Raw genomic sequence first — 17,855 nt, 5'->3', positions numbered from 1 at the left:
GCTTCATCATCACCATACTATACCTCACACTTACTAATTCATTCACAAAATGTGTTCTCTGAGAGCTGTAAAATACTTCCAGAAATTCAATGACAATATAATCTAAGTGTTTTGGACATCATGAATCTAAAATGGGGTTGACTGGGCCAAATCAAAAAATAAGTGGAACAGTACTCTTTTCCAAAGAACTCTATAAACCACATGCATTCCTTGATTTCCTGATCCATTCCCTGCCCTTCCCATACCATTTCTGGTGAGCTGAGCCCTTCTTATGTCATTATCTCTCTAACCTTCCCTCCATCATTGTATCTCTCTGGTCAAAGCTGGGAAAAGATTCTTGTTTTTTTAAGGATCCAACTTATAAGACTGAGCCCATGGATCCAGGATGGTTTCCTCATCTCTTGGTCTTTAAATTCACCAATCTGCAAAGTCCATTTTGCTCTCCTCGGCAATATATTCACAAGCTTTGAGACTAAGGTGTTGGCATCTTTGTGTGCATTGTAGTACTCCCATAATGATTGGAGTATGTGTTACACTCACCATCAAACAACCTATTGGAAGCTAGAAATAGATATGCTTACAATAAAGATATGTTGTAAGTAATGACCCAACAGACTGGGAGAGAACAGAGGTAAAAAGCAAAGAAAATCTAAAATAAAAATTTAAAAACAGTCATTGAAACAAGTCCAGTAATTAGGAATGACTATATTTGGGGGAGATAGTCACAGTGATATAACTAATGTCTTCCTCTTGTTTAATGAATTTGATTCATCATAGGAAACAAATTTAGGAGTCCTACTCACTGCTTACCAAATCAAGAAGAGTGTAACTATGTATTAGAAAGTTTTCTCTATAGAAGAGTTAATGCTGAACTTTTTCTGTATAAAGAAGTGAGTTCTGCATTTCTGCCCTTTCCTGAGAATACTGATGAAGGTTTTACTACTCTCGTGCAGAATCCTGTGTTTCTAATTTACCAGCTTCTCTGTCCTATTATTTAGCTTTGCTGGGATGAATTGCTGAATTTTACAAAGGGAAAATATGCCTTAATGCTATCAGAGTATATACAATATTATGTTAAAACATGAATTCACTTATAATGGCTTTAAAATAAAATCCTTCAAGAAATACAGATTTTTCTCACTGATATTTGAGTAAAGGTTTAATTTTAGACTCCACCAAGTAGATTACTAAAAAAAAATAAGCAAAATTACATCCTTGCAGACATGTGAATTTCACTGACAGCAAAAGATAGAGGCTTTCCAAGTGTGATCATTTTGCAATTGTTCTAGCAATCTGTGTTGATATATTTTAAGAAACTATCAAAGGCCATATACTAAAAAATATGATCACCTGAATAATGTAGAATATTCAGCTGTGCATGGAATGTGGAACATACATACCCCCATATGCTTGGTATTTGCAAAATTATTAAAGTTCTAGAGATATGCCATTAAAGTCTTCACAAATGATCTGACAGATTTCTGGGAATGTTGGGACAGTATGGGGAAGTTTAAAGGACAGGATTATAATTAGCAGCTTGAGTTTATATCCTGATACCACATACTCTGAAGTCTCCAAATACTTGTGTACCTCACTGTCTTATGTCTTCATTTTTACAAATTAGGATATGTGAAAGAAATACATTCTGCTTGTTATTAGATTTCCAAGATGCTTGACACATGGTAAGTGTTCAAAAAATTAGCTTTGTTCACTGCAGTGTTCAGGAAATTTCCCTGAACAAAATCCTGTGTCTGGACTATGTTCCACTATGGTGCTTTCTAATATTGATCATCTGTCTACATGTCTGTTTAAAGGCAGGCTCTCTGCTTTGAGAACTGAATCTCACCTCTGCTTCTGGTCTACTCAAGGATGTTGCTCCAGCGGTTTTCTTCTCTTCTGACCTCTATCACCAGTTATTCTTCTGACTGGATCATTCTAAAAACAAGCAGAGATCCTAGTATTTCTACTATCTCAAATAAAACTCTCATTGTTTGAGTCATTGGTTTTGGTTAATTTTTCCCCCACATATGTTCCCTTCCCCAGTAAATGCAGACATTAATATCACCAGTGACCTCCTTGTTGCAAAATCCAGTGGTGAAGTCACAGGCATCATCTTAATGGACATAGTTCATTCTGATCTCTCTATTAGGTGGTTGCTTTGCTTTTTGTGATAGTGTATCATTACTTAGGCTTGCCTAGAGATCATCCTGCCTCAGCCACTCGAGTTACCAGGATTATAGACAACAGTCATAATTTGGCCATAATTTGTATTTGATTTTCTGGTTTGAATTCAGGGTCATGTCCTCACTACACAAATGTTCCATTTGAGCTGGGTCCCAAGCTCTGTTTCCTCCATTTTTCCGAGAGAGTCTTCAGCTTTTTTTTTTTTTGCCCAGGGTCTGTCTTGGACTGTAGTTTTCTTATCTCTGCCTCTTGAATAGATGAGATTAATGCTGCCCTGTGCCACTACCTACAGCTTGGTTTTGAGATGAGGACTTGTTAAACATTGTTGCCTGGACTAGCCAACAAACTGCTCAGTCATTTGTTCCTCCTTCTCCTTCCCTCACCCTTGGACTTAGAGTCACTATCTTGGGTAATTTCCCTATTTTTTTTTGTTTCAAATTCTATGTATTCTATGTATATATTGAAAGCTTCATATTTGTATCTCCAGCCCATGCCCTTTCCAAAATTCAGCTTCAAATGCCCTGATCTGGCATCAGTCACAAGGATATGACAAAAACATTTCAAAACTTGCCTACTGAAAACTTAACTCCTAGGCTCAATCCTTAGAGTTGTCTATCAACTCTTTCTTGCAAATCACTCTTTCTGGCCCATGCAGATGTCCAGAACCTAACCAATTATGACCAGAATTCACATCTATAATCTTTTTTCTGAACTATTATCTCTTTCTTTTTCTACCTGTTGTTACTTTACAGTGTGTTTTTACTACAGTAATTAGAATGGTTTTATTTTATTTGTTTTGAAGTATCTTTATAGTCCTTCTCTGTTTAAAATCCTACCATGAATCCTGTTTCATTCATAATGAATGTCATAAAGTAATCTGTGGACTACAGGACCTCCCTGATCTGGCCTCTCCATCATCTGACTTCATCTTCTGCTTACTGATTTATTCTTGCTGTTCTTTTTTTTTTTTTTTTTCCAAGAAGTCTGAGGTGAACAATTACTGTAGATGTTCAGTGATTTAGCAGTGTTACAACAGTGTCTCCAATTCTCTTGGTATTTCTACATAGACACAAATGACTGGCAGCTCCAGAGTCTTGCTTCTTGTATGAAGTTTCATTACATAGACTTTAGGGCCACTGAACATAGACTTTTGGCACCAGCTTTTCTTTCTGCCTGCAGCATCCCCTTCTGTCTTCGTGGCTCACCTTCTTAGATGCATCTAATCTTTGATGAAATATTGCCTTCTCAATGAGTCAGCCCCCAGTGATCTTATTAAAAATATCCAGCTGTTCTTCGTAGTCCTGGGTAAAGACTAGCTCTGAGGCCTTATCTTTCAACTCAGAGATTCTTGTGGATGTGATCCCTCCTGTAATCTTCCTTGCTTCAAAAAAAAAAATCGGTAAATATGTACAGCATAACTATATCTTAACCAAGAGAATCCAGCTGAAATTAGTAGGTAGCAGAGCAAGTACAAACAGGCAGTGTGGAGGCTGGTAGTGGTCCTGGTGGTAGCTGCTCTGGAATATGAATGGGAGCTTATCACATGCCCTTGACGAACTAAGAACTACTTAAGTAGCCTTGCTAGGAAGGTATGGTCCTGCCTATTTGCCATCGGTCCTTGCCACACACATTGGGATTACACATTGCAAGTGTGTAGCAATTTGCAGACATTATAGATAGTCTGGAAGCTAGGAGACCTCTGTTCTACCACACTTGTTGATTTTTTTTACATGTTTATTTTTGCCTATGCTGAGCCTTTTTTTTGTAAAACTCAGAGTTCAAACCAACCTTGGAGATAGTGTAGGCTCAGTTCCAGACCTTGGAGGAAATACAGCTAATATCATAATGAAATGTGACAATTCTTGTTTCCTTAATGTATATAAAAGTTATGTTTAAGCTATCTTATAGTCCATGCTGTGTGCAATGGCATTATGTCTAAGTTAGAAAAGTATCCACCTTAATTTAAAATACTTCATTTCTAAAAGTTGCTAGCAATCATCAGAGATGGAAAATTGACACTGACGGATGTAGCGCTGCCACTGTCCTTCATAAAGACTGTCATAGCTGGCATAAAGCAGAGCACCATGAAATTTGGCTGTAGTGTGCTTGCTGCTGAGTGTTTGTTTTGGTGTCTTGTGAGTGTGAGGGTCAGTGTGAATCTAAATCACTGCTGCTCACAGATGAGGCAGGCATTATAATCCCAGTCCCCTTACCTGAATCTCATGTTACTTTTTCCATAGCCCTGAACACCTTGTGACATACTATGTAGACTAGTTTCATGTTTGTTTATGGTTTATGTTTCTTCATGAGAAAACAAGCCTCATGAGGGTAGGAATTTTGTCTTTTTATCCACTATGTAGCCTAATAGCTAGAGCAGTGAATGGCACATAATATGTGGTATGTTTGTGAAATGAACAAATCCCTTCATAATTCCAGATACAATGATGATAATAATGTAATATCAATAATAACTAATAATGGTTAATATTAAGATTGACCAGTTATAGGGATCTTCAAGTCATAGCAGAAAAGAAGGCTATTGAGAAATATTTCAAGCAATGACAATATTAACCCACAATTTAACAAATTATATTTGCACATGTGAAGAAAGACTATTATTGGGGAAATTTGTATGTTTGAATTGCCCAGAAAGAGAGTTTTACCCAATGAATTAATCTATACAAAATTATGGTTTATACGAAATTATGTAATGAGGACTGTGATTCTCAGGATTCTGAATGTAACCTTATAAATTAAGCATGAATAATACTAAAATAGACCACATGGGTAAAAGAATAAGAGGTTATAATCCACTAGACTCACAGAGGTAGCGTTGTAATGTTAGAGAACTTTAGCAAGCAATAAACAACATGTGGCCCAATGTGATACTCAATGTCTATATCGTAATTGAAAATAATAATTTAGGTCCATTTAACATATGACAAGCTACATAAACAAAAATTATTCTAGCTGTTGTGCATCTGGGTTTTTGTATAGTTATGAAATGCTGCTGCTGAATGCTAGCTCATGAAAAGAAACCTTATGTATTTAAAAACCTCATTTCCATGATTTTGCTTATGCTGTATTTTTTTTTCCTGGAATTTCCATTCCTTATCATTGCTTAAAAATTCTTTCTTGTCCTCTTCTATCTAGCCAGAGTTACATTTTACCTTCAGGCTTTGCTTGGAGCTGTAATCCTGCCATGGTTTTTCCCTCTTAAGTTTAATTGATTAATTGCTCTCTACTCTGTGCTCTTAAAACATTTATCACAAGATATAGCTGTTATTTATTTACCTGTCTGTGAGTTTCAAGGGCGTCTTTATCATTTTTGTTGTCCTCGTGCCCAGCTCAGTCCCTGACTCATGATACATGTTCAATAAATAGCTATTGTATTTGACCATCAAAATGTATTTTTACCTTGGCCACAAATTTATCTGGCAAATAATCACTGAAGACTCTTCTTTTGTGCATGTTATACAGATACTGAAATTTTTAAAATGAGATGCCCAGGTTCTTAAACTTTTATAAAATAGTCTAATAAGGAAAAAAATTTAATTGTGCATAAAATAACTATAATACATGGTAGAAATTCTTTTCATGGAGGGAGAAGTGTGTGTGTGTGTGTGTGTGTGTGCATGCGCCTGTGTGCGCACGTGCATGTGTGTGCATGTGTGTGTATGTGTGTTTCAAAAATACCTCCCTATTGGCTAGGGAAATATTTTTCCCTATTAAAAGACTAAAAATGCACATAATAATTATTTTACTGTCTCAGAAATTAGGTTATTAAATTCTGTCTTAGATCTAAAAATATATCCCCCTCTCTCACTTTAGCTGGGTGTGCTATTGTAGATTGGATTAAAGCACCTCTGGGGGTGGGGGTTATGCCACTACTTGCCAAAGAGTCTGCATTTAAAGTAGAATGAGGTTTCTTTTAGTGCCTTAAGGTAGGAATCTTATGCATTCCCTAGTTTTTAGAAAGCACTCTAAGTGATCATTCTTTCACGTGTTGCTACAAGTTCACTCCTAATTGCCATTAGGAAATTGGCTCTAGAAAGCTTTCGACAGAAGTTAACAGTAATATCATTGAAAGAATAATTCAAACAAGATTTTAACTGTGTTATTTTAATTTAATTTTATTAATTTGATGAGAATAATTTGAATGCTTAGCATTTAATTAAATTTAGCTTAAAAAAATAAGTATCGTATATTGGTCATTTCTACCTAAGTCCTAAGATGTGAACTGTTTACATGATTACAGATTTTAAGCAGATGGGCACCAAGAAATTTCTCTGTTTTTATTTAGACTTGGATTATCACTTGCATTTATCTTCAACTGCTCCTATTTAATCCTCTTGTCAAAACTAAAGAGATCTGCGGGAATCCTGTGACTGATAATGTAAAAGACATCACAAAGCTGGTAAGTAAGAGCTGCTTCTCAGTAGTTGTCACTGCTAGTCAAAGTTTAGCTTTTTCTTGTCCTAGGAAAAGAATTAATCATGTACTTATCCTGAAGGATTTCCAGAGAGCAGACATACATTTAAGATCATGGATGATGGGTTGGTAAAGTCAGCCCATTGCAGTGGCTGATTCATCCAGTGATGGAGCCTGGACGAGATGGCTGGAGGCTTGCTCCCCAGTATCTCTTGAGTGGGATCCTCCTGTGTCTGTCCTCTCCCCAGACCTTCCTACTCTTCTCACCAGCCTGACAGCAGGAGACCTGAGATGGCAGGCTCTCCTTTGTCTCAGCATAAAGACTTTCACTAGTGGGATGGGAGATTGCTCCATCAGTGAATGTACTTGGAGAAATGTATTTCCTAACTGTGATACCCACTCACCTCCATGTTTGTCACATCTGAATTCTGCTCTCAGCAAAAGCCATTTTACCCTGGCTCCTGGTGGCCACTGCCAGCATCCTGCTAGCTTCTCAGTCTGCTTCTTTGAAGATTCAAATCATAGAGAACATAAAACATCTGGAATGCATCCATCCCAACTTTCACAGTCCAAGGATGATGTAACATATGATTGGAAGACAAACCTGGTTTGAGGAAAATTTTGTAAGGTTCACAGTAGCCAGTTAAGTGATCCTCAGTTATTTAAATATTGGCTAGTTTTATAGGTGATGGCAGAATAGGGAAGAAATGAGACTTGTTATATTCTGCATAAGTTTAGAGGCCAAAATATGTCTTGGCTTTAATTTAATTTCAGTTTGTATTCTGGCTTTTTATATTCATTTTGAATAGACTCATAACAATGTCAGGTTAATACAAACTCCAAAGTCTTATTAAAATGAGTCACTGGGAAGTTAAGGCTCTACTGGACACACACACACACACACACACACACACACACACACACACACACATACATATATATATATATATATATATATATATATAAAACCTTGGGAGTTAGAAGTGGGCTGGGGGAAGTGTGCTGGTCCTAGAGAATGGATTTCAAATAGATGGGCATTGAAACGTGGATGGAAACTGATAATATATCGTACTGCAGGCTATGTATATTGTATCCATATTGTATATGGCACTTAAGAGAAATTCATTGTAGGTGTTATTCTTTCCAGAGTGTTGAAGGAATACGACTTAATAAATACCATTTCCTGTGAAATGTTAAACCAATATTTTCAAGTGGCATAATTATTATAAGCACTTTCCAAAATTTTCTGTTCTTGTTTTTAACCATCTGCTTGTAATCAGCCTGTTACCGAACAGCTAATACAGTAAGAATGAAACATTAATAAAAAATTAAAAATAAAGTATACCCAGAAGGAATATTTATTAATATTGACAGTAGGATATAGTTCTTCATACTAAGGGCACTAATCTGAGAGAAAGAGGTTTTTCTCCTTCCAACGATTGTCTCAAGAATTTCTCTATGTGAAATTAATATGCTTTCTTTGGATAAAATTTTTAAAATAACAAACTTGAAAAAAAGTGAAGTTAATAAATGGCAGGGCCACAAAAATCACTTATAATTGAATAAAGACTTCCATAGCTTGTATTTTGTAGAGGAAGAAATAGAAAATTATGAAACAATCTCTGAGCTTAGAATGTTCATTATCTAGTCTTAGAGAAAAGCCTCCTAAATACAAATATATATCACAACAACATGATAACACATAAACAGATGGCATTTAAAAGATTTCATCATATAACTTTGGCATCCAATCCGTGCTGTTATACATATGGATTAAAATAATGGAAAGGAAGTGGCGCTGTGGCTCAAGTGGTAGAGCGCTAGCCTTGAGCTGAAGAGCTGAGGAACAGAGCTCAGGCCCAGAGTTCAAGCCCCATGACCGACAAAAAAAAAAAAAAGAGTTAAATTAAAATAATGGAGTTTTTGAATCTGGGATATTGCAGTTAAAAACCCAGCTCTTTGACCTTGGCTAAGAAAGTATCTTTCTAAATTTCAGTTCTTACTTCACAATTTTGTCATGTAGATAAATAAGAAAAAGTACCTATTAACTTTTTTTTTAACCAGTTACTATCTTATAATCTCTTTGAGCCTATTCCTTGATTGGTTACAGTATATTAATAGTATTTAATATTATAGAGTCATTGTAAATATGAAATGGAACCTGGACTATACTGTCTTCCACATTTTGGCCACATTTATCCTGTTAGTAGCCCTGATGACATTTGTAGGATCACAGGATATTGGAGATGGAAATTAGAGACAACCTAAATAAAGTCTTTTGAAGATACATAAAGTCAAGAATGGTAAGACCCAGCTCCTACTCCATTACAGTTCTGTGTCTTGAGGGGTAGTGGTTTCAAACTGGCTTCTGGAATCCAGCAAAAGCCCTTTGGCTTTTGTTTATATATCTGAGTTTCCAAATGAGTCTTGGCTTTGGATTTAAGCTTGAGAAGGAATGCTTGAAAGCTATTGCTTTATCAGGCTTGGTTGGAGATCATCTAAGCTTATTTAAGGTACAGTTGTGAGGGCTCCACTGTGAAAAATACCAAACCTCAGTTTGTAGAGATGAGCTGTAGGAACCTAAGTGCTTAAGACTAAAATCACACAAGACAGTAATTTGCTTTGAAGTTCTACACCTCTTAGGCCATATGCTCGTAGTGGTTTTTATCTTTGTTGTTCATGTTTGAAATGAAGCTAACTATTAACTCTTCTAACTATTCTAACTCATTAACTTTACTAATTCAAACACCACACATATCTGTTGGATTTATGGGAGGGAGCCTCAACATCTCTCTAAAGAATGGTAGGTCAAAGCTTCTTGACAGAAGCCAGGGTCACTTGGTTGTTTGAACACCAGCTGTATTATTTCCTGACTGACTGACCTCAGACAGATTACTGAGCCTTTGGGGGGATTCAGTTTCCTGGTTTTTGAAAGGAGGAACATGGATATGATCAATAGTTCTTTACCCAGGAGTTGTAAACTTCAAACACTTGCCCATGACACACTGAATTGTGCCTAAAGTCCATTGTGTCCATTTCTGAGGAGAGAATGCATAGCTTTCACCATTTCTCAGCGAAGTCTCTGACCTTACATAAGAGAAGAATTATTTAGAGAGCTTTGAAGTCCTTCCCAGCTTTAAAGTATTTTTATTTCATAGTATTTCTTCAGGTCTCGCCTCTTGGAATCAACCAGTAATGCCACCATTTAAATCGATTATATAGAAAAGAGGATTTTACCTGGCAGACATAACCTTGCTATATTTTATCTGAAATGGAGAAAGTGAGCTGATAATTCGTTTTGCTTTGTGCTTTCAGTCATTTCTCCAGCTGAGATCATCCCTGTGCTTTCATATGTACCAGTTCTGCTCCTGTAGCAATTTGCACTGTGTGCCCAAATCTTGACTTTGTGCCTCGATGAGATTCCCATGCCACTGAATCACATGATTTATGGCTTTACATTTTTTTAAAAATATTCTTCTTGGACATTTTGTACTGCCCTTGTGGTCCCCATGGTTTTTATTTGAAATCCTTCTGGCATGTTTACTTAGCATAATAGTTCATCTATTTGCAGAACATTTTGCTTTGTCTCTAAAAAATGTTGCAAGACTTGTTTTAAATGGCAAACCCAGCTCTACCTAGGGAAAGAGTCAAGTATCTGAGAAGAGGATGAATCAAACTTAAAATTATCCATGGATAGTGAGGATACAGCTATTAATACTTGTCTAGTATTTATGTGAGAAGGAATCAAATATTGGAGAAGTTCAACTTAGTTTTCCTCAGTAGTTCTTCCTTTCATTTATGATAGGGTTTTCTTTCATTGCAGCAATTTAATTAAATGTGACTTCCTTGTCTTTTTGTTTTGTTTTGTTTTGTTTGTGTCGGTTATGGGCCTGAACTCTGGGCCTGTGTGCTGTTCCTTAGCTCTTCAACTCAAGACTAGCCTTTACCACTTGAGCCACAGTGCCACTTCCGGCTTTTTCTGGTTATGTGGTACTGAGGAATCGAACCCAGGGCCTCATGTGTTAAAGGCAAGCACTCTACCACTGAGCCACCTTCCCAGCCCACTTCCTTGGTTTTGAAAAAAATTATCCTTAGCTGTTACATCCTTCTCAAAACATTTTTTTAATTGTAATTGATTGCTGTCCCTTCCTCATCTAGTGAAAGTGAAATGACTTCCTTTCCAAGGTCATCACAAAGAGGTTCAAGGTTTTCCTAGTCTGTAGTAGATCCTTATCCTAAATTGGTTATAGCAATGCATGACCCTTGGGATGGTCATAATCAGAAGTGATGACTATATCATCAGATAACAGATATGAACACTTTCAATGGACAATTTTGATAAATCCTGATTTCATTCCTCTTCACGTAGTGTTTTCCAATTTGAATTACCACTGATTTAAAGTGAAGGTCTGCAGCCTCTAAACCTCCTTTTTCTGGATGAATTACCCATGCCCACCTTCTCTTTAAAAGAAGTCCCACAAAGGTTGTTTGACCTTGAAGAGCAATTGTTTGATAAATGAATATTTTTAAAATAATTCTTTTTCAATAGTTTATAATAGCCTTTTAATTTTTCCCCTTTGTAGTTGGTTGACAATCTTTAATTTAAATTTTGAAATGAAGCATTTAAATAAAGGACAGAGCTTTATTAAAAGTAAAATTTCAGTTAAAAAATAAAATGAAAGCTGTCCAGGTATCTTGAACATTACCAAAAATGTCTTACTTAACACACAGTGTTCTTGTTTCACAGAATAAACCAATTAGGTGTTGTATCTTATGCTCCCTGGATTTTAAATCCATGGCTATGGTATGAGTACCTGGGCACCAAGTGGAACACATTGAGGGATTGTTTGAACCCATAACTCTGTCTTTGGAACAGAAGAAATAGGTTCATAATACTGAGTGTCTTCTCAACAACCAGAGATGAAAACTTCAGTTATAGTTTATACTTACCAGAGTAGTCAATTGAATTTCATTTCTGGAGTAGCAGTTACCTTACTTTGTCTTAGCTTGGGAAGCTTTCACATTATAGAAGCTCAGTTGGTGCTACTTACTTGAAAACATCATCATAAGATGTAAATTATATGTCTGAGTCTGTTTCCTGTTGCTAAAGTCAAAATACCCCAAACTCAGGGCTGGGAAGGTGGCTCAGTGGTAGAGCACTTGCCTTGCATGCATGAGGCCCTGGGTTCAGTTCCTCAGCACCACATAAGCAAAAAGAAAAAAGCTGGAAGTGGTGCTGTGGCTCAAGTAGTAGAGCACTAGCCCTGAGCTGAAGAGCTGAGGGACAGCGTCCAGGCCCAGAGTTCAGGCCCCACAACCGGACTCCCCAAAAATAAATACCCCAAACTAAGTTATAAAGAGATTTATTTTGTAACTGTAACCCCTCTGTACAGCATCTTTACAATAAAATAAAAATTTTAATGCTTTTTGAGATTTAGGGAGCACAGTGACATTTTGTTCGGGGATCCAAAAGTTCCTAGAGAGGAAGTTAAGTGTTCTGACTTTGAGTTCCTTTTCCTCCTCCTTCTTCCTGCCCCTCCCACCCCAGCCCCAATACCTTCAGGGTATGGTTTGCAGTCAGTGCCAGTTTGGTTCACCAAGATTTTTTTTCTTGGCTTGAGTTTCCAGCATTTCTGAACACTGTTCTCTATGCAGTGTTTTCCCCCCAGTGTTACTGAGTATGGCCAGTCCTCAAAACATCCAAAGAAGAGAGCAAACCCACAAACAGCCTGGCATTAGTGCCTTGTTTTACAGTGTCATTCTATAATCTTCTATAATTCTAATGTCCTTGAACTTCAGTAAAATTTCCCATCAATTAAATTGAAGCCCCCCACCCCCGAAACTTACCTTAGTAAAACAGATTTGTTAACAAAACGTGTACCATTAGTTACATGGGTATTTAAATGTACCAGTAAGATAACACTCTAGAATCTACACTAGTTCCTGATTTTCAACAGATTCCATTTTCCAACCCTCTTTCTCTCTCTGTTCTTTCTTCTTCTCAATGTAGTCTTCCAGATCAGTCAATGTAAATTTGCTGTCATGGATAACTATGCTGTTACATACCTGTTCTCAGGAAACAGCTAAGCCAGAATGAATCTTTTATAATTATCCAGTTTATTCCCCTTAATTTACAGGCATGGTCCAGAGAGATAACATGATATACCTAAGTCCACAGTAGGGTTTAGTGGTGACACTGTTCATTCCATTTTTTCCTTCCACTGTTTGCACCGCCATAGCGCTCAGCCTTCATGACATGGCTTTCCTGACATTCTTACAACTTACCAGTTTGGTCTCTCTGATACAACATGAGCTGTCAATTGCTTTTTCCTATGATTCTTCTCTCTTTAGAAAGCTTCACTTTGATGCATTTAATAATCATAGAAATTCAGATCCATTCATACCAGGCCCTATCAAACCAACTCTAATTTCCATTTTCCACAAGTAGAAGTTAAAGTTAACTTGCCTAAGAACTGAGTTAGCAGGTGGCGGGGTTAGGACCCAATCTATGCAATTTATCTCCAGAATCTGTGTTGTTGGCCTCAGCATCAAATCCGTACCTCTAAGGGATGTTTATATTCCAGGCCCACAGTCTCTCTATTCATAAAACTTCCATAACAACCCATATACACCAATGATACTGGAGGTATTGCAAGATTATTTGTGCTTTCTGAATGCATTCAGTAGTCCTATAAGTGCTTAGAAGGTCATAAAATAATTATTGAAGTGGCTATAACTACATATAATTTCACTGTCTAAGTTCTCTCCAAAATGTAATTGGAAAGGAAGCTATTAAGAGAGAGACTGTTTTGGAGTTAACAGGGCAAAACACCAGCACAGAGCCAGAGTTTGATTCCTACCTCTAGTAGTTATCTGAATGCTTATGATAGTGCAGATGCCAGTGAACCTTTCTGAGCCTCCCTTCTGTCCTCATTTATGAGAGATTAATAAGCTATATCCCATGAGGATTCTAAATGTTAAAGTAGTTTTCAAAAATAGTTTTATTTTTCAGTCCCACTAGAAATTTAGTAAGTCAGCTTAATGTAGAAATATATCCCTCTAATAAAGTGTGGCAATTTCAATATTCTGTTCAGATATTCTTGTAAAGTTTGGCTTCTTTGAACCAATGTCGTGTGTGTGTGTGTGTGTGTGTGTGTGTGTGTGTGTGTGTGTATCTCAATTTAGGACCTATATATAAATATATGTTGACATATTTATATATGTCAATATATATTGAGGATTGCTTAGGCTTATTACTAACTTAAATATTTGATAATTTTGGACATAACATTTTGTCATGATCTAGAACGAGGAAGGAAAACCTAGGTAAGTTATGTCAGCTCAAGTCTGGGATGAATGTGAGGTGATACCACTTAGGAGGATGGCAGGAGTATAGAGGGATACCATTACTATCTCAGCTCACCTCTGACTACGAATGCCTTTTCCTGATGTCTTTTCTGACCAAGTTTCTGTCATGCTCTAAAAGCTATTGGCAAGACCAAGAAGCAACGTGTGGCTTCTGTTATGGAAGGCTTATGGAGATGATTTAGGCCTGCAAGCATGCCATGACCTCAGCTTTCTTTAGGGAAGTTGAAGTTTTTAAGAGACTGGATGAAGAGATTTTAGGCGTTGAAATCACAGGTCTGTATAGTTCACAATAAAGAACATAAATTGAATATTTGCAACATGTTGGTGCATTCACTTCACGATTAACTAATTGTTTGACATAGGGAACTGTATCTTCATCTTACAAAGGAGGGAAACCCAGATGCAAAGAGTTTAGATTGGTTCCAAACTCCTTGGTTCTATATCCACTGCTTACTCACTTATTCCAGAATAACTGAAGTCAGACATTTCTTAATGTTTTAAAAGAAACTGCAAACATTTGAGGTATCTCAAGTGTCCAGCATAAGGTAAGTGGGTTAAGGTACATTGCAAAACTTAACAGTACCCATCTTACAAATAGTAGCATCTTACAAGTAGCTATATTCTTTTGAGGGTCCAGTAACTTAGCATAAACATAGAACAGTTCTCCAGTTATCAATGAAAATCACTGCCTTGCTAACCAAGATTCAATCTAGTCTGAGAGCTTACATTTCTTTGAGATTCCCTGTTAATGCCAACATGTTATTTTCAAGTCTGTATTTTAAGATCATTGACAAGAAAGGCGTACATTATTACTAACTCTATGCAGAAACAAGTTGGAGAATAGTCTTGGAAGGGAATTCCATGACTACAGATGGATGTTGAAATTCATACCATGTTTCAAAACTTGATAGATTGTACTTATCCAGCCGCAACTGAATTTAGAATTCTAAAATTTTGTACCATCACTTACTTTATTTGTTGGAGGGTGCCTTTGATGACAGAAAAAGAGAATAAGTAAAATGATTAATTCATGTATATGAATGTTCTCAAAGAATTTATTTATTTTTGGTCCCTGTAGGTTGCAAATCTTCCAAAAGACTATATGATAACCCTCAACTATGTCACCGGGATGGAGGTTTTGGTATGTTAACTACATTTCTAACTTGCATTCTAACTTGCACAGAAGAGATGGAACTAGTCATTATTTACCCTACAACTTTCTTAGTTGTAAATATTTGAAGGAGATATACCTTTGTGATTTGATTCAAAGTCATTTTGTTTCAGGTTTTGTTTGTTCTGTTTTGCTTTGTTTTGTTTCCTGCTTGAGATACTGCTTAACTTTATCAATGAGCATTTGCCAAAATGAAATAAGATTCCCAAAAGTAATAAGATCATTATCTTTAGACTTAACCAAAAATTTCTCTTCTTTTTTTTTTGTCTTCTGTCATCTCTCAAAAACACCTGAGTATAAAATACTCAAGTGTTAAGTAATTTTTTTCCTTATCCAGGAAGATTTTTAAAAAATAATTATTGTTCTTTTAAGTGTGTGGTTACAGTTTCAAATATTGCTCATACTGAAACCAAGAAATTTAAATTTTTTCATTACATAGTGTCAGAATCCATAGACTAAGAAATATTTTACACGAAAAGAGTAATGTATGGGGGCTGGGAAGGTGGCTCAGTGGTAGAGTACTTGCCTTGCATGCATTGGCCCAGGGTTTGACTCCTCAGCACCACATAAGCAGAAAAAGCCAGAAGTGGTGCTAGCCTTGAGCTGAAGAGCTGAGGTACAGCTCCCAGGCCCAGAGTTCAGGCCCCACAACTGACCAAAGAGAGAGAGAGAGAGTAAGAGAGAGTGAGAGAGAGAGAAAGAGAGAGAGAGAGAGAGAGAGAGAGAGAGAGAGAGAGAGAGAGAGAGAGAGAGAGAGTAATGTATGTGTGTACTTAATCATGGGGCTTATCAAACCTTGTCATTGTACAATAGTTGCCCCCAAACCAAAGCTTTTATGTATTTTCCTTCCCTGACTCTCCACTTTGTTTCTTAGTTGTTATAGTTATCGTGAGCCAGAAGTTTTATATTTCATGTTTTCAGTTGCTGGGCTGTGGACAGAACCCCTTGGAGTGTGTATGGCAGACAGGTGCACTGTAGCTCTAAATGATCTTATAGTTGTACTGCAAAGCTTGCCCTTGTATGTAAGATATCCAATTTTCATATTTAAAATGTAATATTAATGTTATGATACTGTGGATACCCATTGTGCAAGTTGCCTATGTTTTGCATCATACTTATGACATTTTGTTTTAGATTGATCCATTTTAAATATTGTATTCTTTAGAGTAAATTAAAAACCATGGAACTTTTCATCTCTGCAACTCTCAAGGTTGACATTATCTTCAAAGTACTTAATACTGATCAACTTTGTACAGATGGTTTTAGATTTTGAGTAATGTTTTGCAGATCTACCAATCACATCACTCTGCTCTGTATAATGCCTTTCAAAGATTACAAAAAGCCTAACAGGCTTTTATTTCAGTGCTGTTTCAAGAGACTGATCAGGATATATTTCATTTAATTAGTAAGCATTTTAGCATGAACTACCTGAGATGTATCTTCATGTTGCAGTGGTCATCTTAAAGCCTAGGTCCATGTCTGTCCTATTGGGGTAGGGGGACTTATCTGGAAACAGAAGTGTAAATTTATAACAGCAGTGATGAAAATTAAAGGAGTGATTAAATTTGATACTCAGTCAGCAAGTATTTGCTTAAGAGAAACAGAAGAGCCAACACTTAGCTGGAATACATTCAGGAATACATGCACACACATCATTTATTCAATGCCCTAATAAACTTTTAAATTTTCATGATAACTAGGGGAAAGGGAAATTACATGGCCTTTTTTTATAACACTTTTCCATTTGCAAAATTATTTCATGTATTTTCCCTCCCCTTGAATTGAGTAAATTAGGAATAGCCTATTTTTATTCTTATTTTTTACTTATTTTTATTCTTATTTTACAAGGGTCACATGGAGATTTACAGTCATCAAAATTTTGCCCAAGGTTTATATAAGTAGAAAGTGACAGTTTTCAAAAGAAACTCCTAGGCCATCTGATTCTTTTGTGTGTGTGTGTGTTCTTTAATATCTTTTTAAAATTTTATTTCATTTATTTATTTTTATTGTGAAAATACTGTACAGAAGGGTTACAATTACATGGGCAAAATAATGAGTACATTTCTTATCAAGCATTTTAGCCTCCTCCTTTGTTTCCCCTTCCTATCCCTTCCCATCCTCCCCACAGGGTCCCCCTATCCCCCGCACCAAAGTTGTAAAGTTTGTTTTTCTATATAACGACTTGTACATCTCATTGTTGCAATGGGTCCACCTGTATCCCTATTTAAACGATTTGTTTTTCCCTTCCCCTCCACAAATTATACCGACATCAAATACAGTGAAAGCAGGGGTTATACTGTGGGGGAGGGACATACAAAGCAACAAAGAAATAACCTTATAAATGTGTTAGAAACAATTGCATGAAAGAAAAAAAACATTTGAATACATATCTTAGGGTTCATTTTCCTAACATCACCTTATCTGACCTTTTCTGCTTGACTCAGACATATACTAGTTATTGCAAATAAGGGAAACCATGGGACCCATGTTTCTTTGGGCCTGGCTTACTTCACTTAATATAATTTTTTCCACACCTTTCCATTTCCTAACAAATGGGGCAATGTCATCCTTTCTGATGGGCATAGAATTCCATTGTGTATATATACCACATTTTCTTGATCCATTCATCTACTGAGGGGCATCTGGGTTGGTTCCAGAGCTTAGCTATGGTAAATAATGCTGCAATAAACATAGTTGTGCT

At 36.5% G+C, this 17,855-nt stretch overlaps 1 protein-coding gene across 2 annotated transcripts in view; it reads left to right on the top strand.

The window, feature by feature from the left end:
• Positions 1–17,855, top strand: part of Kitlg (KIT ligand) — a 79,177-nt gene that overhangs the window by 28,863 nt on the left and 32,459 nt on the right. For both annotated transcript variants that reach the window (XM_069989572.1, XM_069989573.1), the window contains exons 2-3: positions 6,488–6,601; positions 15,062–15,124. In XM_069989572.1, the coding sequence (XP_069845673.1) occupies positions 6,488–6,601; positions 15,062–15,124 (177 nt within the window). The remainder of the gene's footprint in view (positions 1–6,487; positions 6,602–15,061; positions 15,125–17,855) is intronic.

This window comes from Dipodomys merriami, unplaced genomic scaffold, assembly GCF_024711535.1.
Source record: "Dipodomys merriami isolate MVZ:Mamm:240054 unplaced genomic scaffold, mDipMer1.0.p SCAF_10, whole genome shotgun sequence".
Classification (NCBI taxonomy): Eukaryota; Metazoa; Chordata; class Mammalia; order Rodentia; family Heteromyidae; genus Dipodomys; species Dipodomys merriami.
The sequence above is the reverse complement of the archived record's forward strand: the minus strand, read 5'-3'. Positions and strand labels throughout refer to the sequence as shown.